We start from the raw sequence: 3916 nt of genomic DNA, 5'->3' as shown, positions 1-3916 counted from the left end.
ATTAAGTTTCCCCAAAATAACGGCATACTTACGTCAAACGATGACTTCATATCTTGAAATAATGACAAACTTTTCAAAATAACAGATCTCAAAACAATCACAAACTCTCAAAATAATGACTTTACAAATCTTGAATAATGAGGAATAATCTTAAAATAATGAGAAACTTCAAAAAAAGAGATGCATCTCAAAATCATCACGTTCCTCAGGTTTCTTCAGTCGTCTGTTCGTCCAAACAGGAGCTCAGCAGTCTTTGAGCGGAGACGGTTTCACTAATTTAGATTTAAAAAAAACCCAAAACAAACAAACAAAAAAATAACAACAGATCTAAAAAAAAGAACTTTCTCAAAGTAATTAATCATCTCAAACAACAACCAAACACACGTAACAGCGTGGACAGAAAAATGAACAGGACTTTGCATCTCTAACTCCTCATCGTTTTATTTTCGCTCATTCTACTCTTTATTCATTTATTGTGCTCTGACAAAAAGATCTCTCTAATTTCTCTATAAATAGTACCAAATGACACATTTCTGTCCAGGAAACCTTTGAGAAAATGATCAAACATGTAAAATAAAGTGCAACCTCAGCCGGTTTTTGGCAGCGACTCTGAGCGAGTCCTGTGTGAAGGCAAACCAAAGCTGCAGGTTTTTTACGTTGAGGGTTCAGACGCCGGCACAAATCACCTCCAAACAACAACAAAAACGTACAGTGTTAATTTCCAGCAAAAATCAAAAAATAAATTACAGTTCATCTACAAATAAAACAAAATTAAGACAGTAATTATGACAAAAAAGAACAAAAAGTATTTTGCATTTGATTGATATGTTTAAGGATCTCTTCTCCGTTCTGACGCCTACAGCTGCTGCTAAATACTTCATGATACATCGAAATATCTGGACAGAGTACTGCGTTATCAGCCGAGACGGCAGCTAAACTCTGCAAACACAAAACCAACTTCATTCAGACTGAAGATCAGAAGCAGCAGACTGACGTGTTCGTGAATCCTCCAGTTCTCCGTCTAAACGAAGGCAGGAGCTGCTTTCCATTTTTATTTATTTTTTAGAAATTGTTTGTCCAATTGTTACAAAACTTGCAGGATATGTTAAATAATATTGTTGAATCATGCGTATAAAATTATTCTGAAAACACTCAATAGGGGGCGCCACCAGACCCAAACAAGTGCACCAGTATTTTGCAAAATTTGGCCATAAATCACTGACGGTTTGTCCCAGCATCACCTAACTCAGTGGAGATTTTAAAGAAGCTGTTGAAGCATGTCCCCAAAATGTTCCTCATATTGACAAACTGAGCTTGGCCTTTTGTAGATTTGGACTAAAACTAATGAGCATGCCTCAGATCGGACTAAAAAACTTTTAGTTATTTTTAATGCAAGCATCAGAAACTGGCAAAGCTCTTGATATCTGAGTGCACCTATATTCTCTGCATTTCTAAGCACCAAAAGTTGTGAATTAATAAAACTCAGATGAATCTGAGGCCTGTAAGAGGTGGATATATGGTGGATGTGTTCCTCCTGCAGGAGCTATGCTAACAGTTTCCCTCTGCTCCCAGTCGTTGTGCTAAGCTAAGCTAAAAACATCCTGCAGCTTCACTCAACGTCAGTCTGTTGCTTTTATTCAAACCTGCTTCTAGAAAGCTTTAAATTATCCTAAATCTCCACAGAGACACATTTATTTTAAAAATAATTTTTCTCTCCATGGTAACAATCATGTGGAAGACGCTGTATCTGTTGCCAGGGGCGACAGGGGGTCTCCAAGCCCACCAAGTCCTGAGAGTCATCTCCATGGAGACACGATTAACATTTCGATAATGTTTTATTTTTTCTGTGTCAATATGTGACTTATTACTGCAAGAAAAATGTGAGGAATTAAATGTTTACCAATGTTTTTATCAGATAGTGAGGAAACTTATTTTAGGCTGAATTCTCAGATTTAACAGAAACGTGATGATAAAAAATATTTGTGTTTGTAGTAAATAGCAAAGAAAATAAAATGTGTCTTTATTGTGACGAAATATTTTAGTGTTGTTTGTTATACAAGGAAGGTTTAATTAAGGCTCATTCTTTTCCATTTCTACAGGTTTTAACTAGAATTTATTTGATTTTTAATATTCTTTATTTATTATTTCATTATTAAAGAGTTTTCTGATCTGTTTTTGAGAGAGGAGCGGGCGATGCAAAAAGGGGAAGGCATGTCAAATTATTTTTAAGTACTTAATGGGGTTTTTTTTTGCTTTAGGGAAGGGGCATACAACTTTAAACGTCAATATTATTTTGGATTTATTTTAGTCCTGATTTTAAAAGAAAACACGCCTGCCAAACTGGTATTTTTCTCCCAGATTTGTGTTACTAATGGTTCTAATTTTTTTCTATTTTTTAATGTTCAAAATAAGATATTTGATTTTATCTTAAAATAAACACTGGTAAACACGGGGAAAATTAAAAACTAGAAGCAATGACCTTGCAATGATCCACTGCACAATCACCCTATGAGCGGATTTCCTCTCTTTTTCTAATTTTACATTTTTATATTACAAAGAAATTTATGACTTGTTTGCCCACGACCATATTAAATCTGAAAACAAATTTCCATGTTTGCAAATGCAAAAAAAGTATTTAAAAATTAATAAAATAAAGAGGAACTTGTGGTGAGGAGCTGCTGATCTGACGGAGGGTAAAGCGGACGTTGAGGTTTGAAAGGATCGGTGTGTTTGGTTTTAACAGAGATTTCTACGTCAACGTGAGCAGCAGTTTCCGGAGAACTCCTCTCTTCAGCATCATCGCTTCCCTTTTGTTCCTCCTGATTACAAACACGGAAACAAACCTCCTCGTTTCCTCTGTGAAATAGTGCAGGCTGCATTTATACGTCACTGACTCCATATTGATCTTTTCTTGTTTTTCCATGATTTTCTGAATCAGTAGTTGATTTAGTAACAGAGCTTCTCAACCTTTTCTGGCTCCTGAAGAGAAATTATTTCTGCCACATCAGCAGAAACATGAAACGTGTTAACTTTTGGGCAGATTTTGCACATTTTGACATAAATAATAAATAATGAACTCCACTTTTAGGATTTCTGAAGCCTAAATACGATCAGCAGAAGTGAAAACAAACTACACCACGGTCACATGAACGAGGGACCGTTTACACGCCAACAGTTCTTGCATGTTAAACTTCTGTTGCGGTTTGGCCTTCGTTCACACAACGACGGTGTTTTGAAAACTTTTTTCCGTTTTTAGTCGGGCCGTTCTCGTCTGAAGTGGCCTCAGACACATAAAAGCTTCACGGCGAGATATCTGCTGACAGATTTTATGTTGCAGAGCAAAACGTGAAAGTCTCTTCAGTTTGTGTTAATCACGGACCTTATTTCACTCATCCAACCAACAACATCCGACAAAAAAACATCCAGCCAAACTTCACAACGAGGGAACCAAAGGAGCTGAAATGCTGTCGGGTTTTCAGGTTTTAGTTCTCATTCCTGCAGAACTCTTCACGTCCAGAAGTTTCTGAGAAATCAGAACAAACCGAGCAGCAAAGATCGTCTGCGGCCCCGAACCACAGGTTGAGAAACTCTGTTACAGCTGCTGAAGTGGCCATGCTGCAGAGATTTACTGGTTTCTGTGTGTGTGTGTGTGTGTGTGTGTGTGTGTGTGTGTGTGTGTGTGTGTGTGTACCGTCTGATGTGGTTTCTTTTTTTTTTTTTGCATGTTGGGAAGTTCATGATGATTCGTAGTCCAAGAGTCAAAGTTGTGTGAAATCACAGGAGCGTCTGTGTTCATACCTGTGTGTGTGTGTGTGTGTGTGTGTGTGTGTGTGTGTGTGTGTGTGTGTTATGACAGGATGTCCAGTGTGACGGTTCCTCTCTGTTTCTTCAGGATGGCGACCGCCTGCTCATGCGT

The 3916-nt window shown here is 37.5% G+C and overlaps 1 protein-coding gene across 6 annotated transcripts in view; it reads right to left on the bottom strand.

Moving 5' to 3' along the window:
• Positions 1–423: 423 nt before the first annotated feature.
• The window catches only part of patj (PATJ crumbs cell polarity complex component), a 123084-nt gene continuing 119591 nt past the window's right edge, over positions 424–3916 (bottom strand). For all 6 annotated transcript variants that reach the window (XM_088078163.1, XM_088078167.1, XM_088078168.1 and 3 more), the window contains one exon: positions 424–3916. This exon is cut by the window's right edge and continues 78 nt beyond it. In XM_088078163.1, the coding sequence (XP_087934289.1) occupies positions 3848–3916 (69 nt within the window). In that variant the 3' untranslated portion in view covers positions 424–3847.

Source organism: Plectropomus leopardus, chromosome 5 (assembly GCF_026936395.1).
Source record: "Plectropomus leopardus strain MGB_pleo_1.0 chromosome 5, ASM2693639v1, whole genome shotgun sequence".
Lineage (NCBI taxonomy): Eukaryota > Metazoa > Chordata > Actinopteri > Perciformes > Serranidae > Plectropomus > Plectropomus leopardus.
The sequence above is the reverse complement of the archived record's forward strand: the minus strand, read 5'-3'. Positions and strand labels throughout refer to the sequence as shown.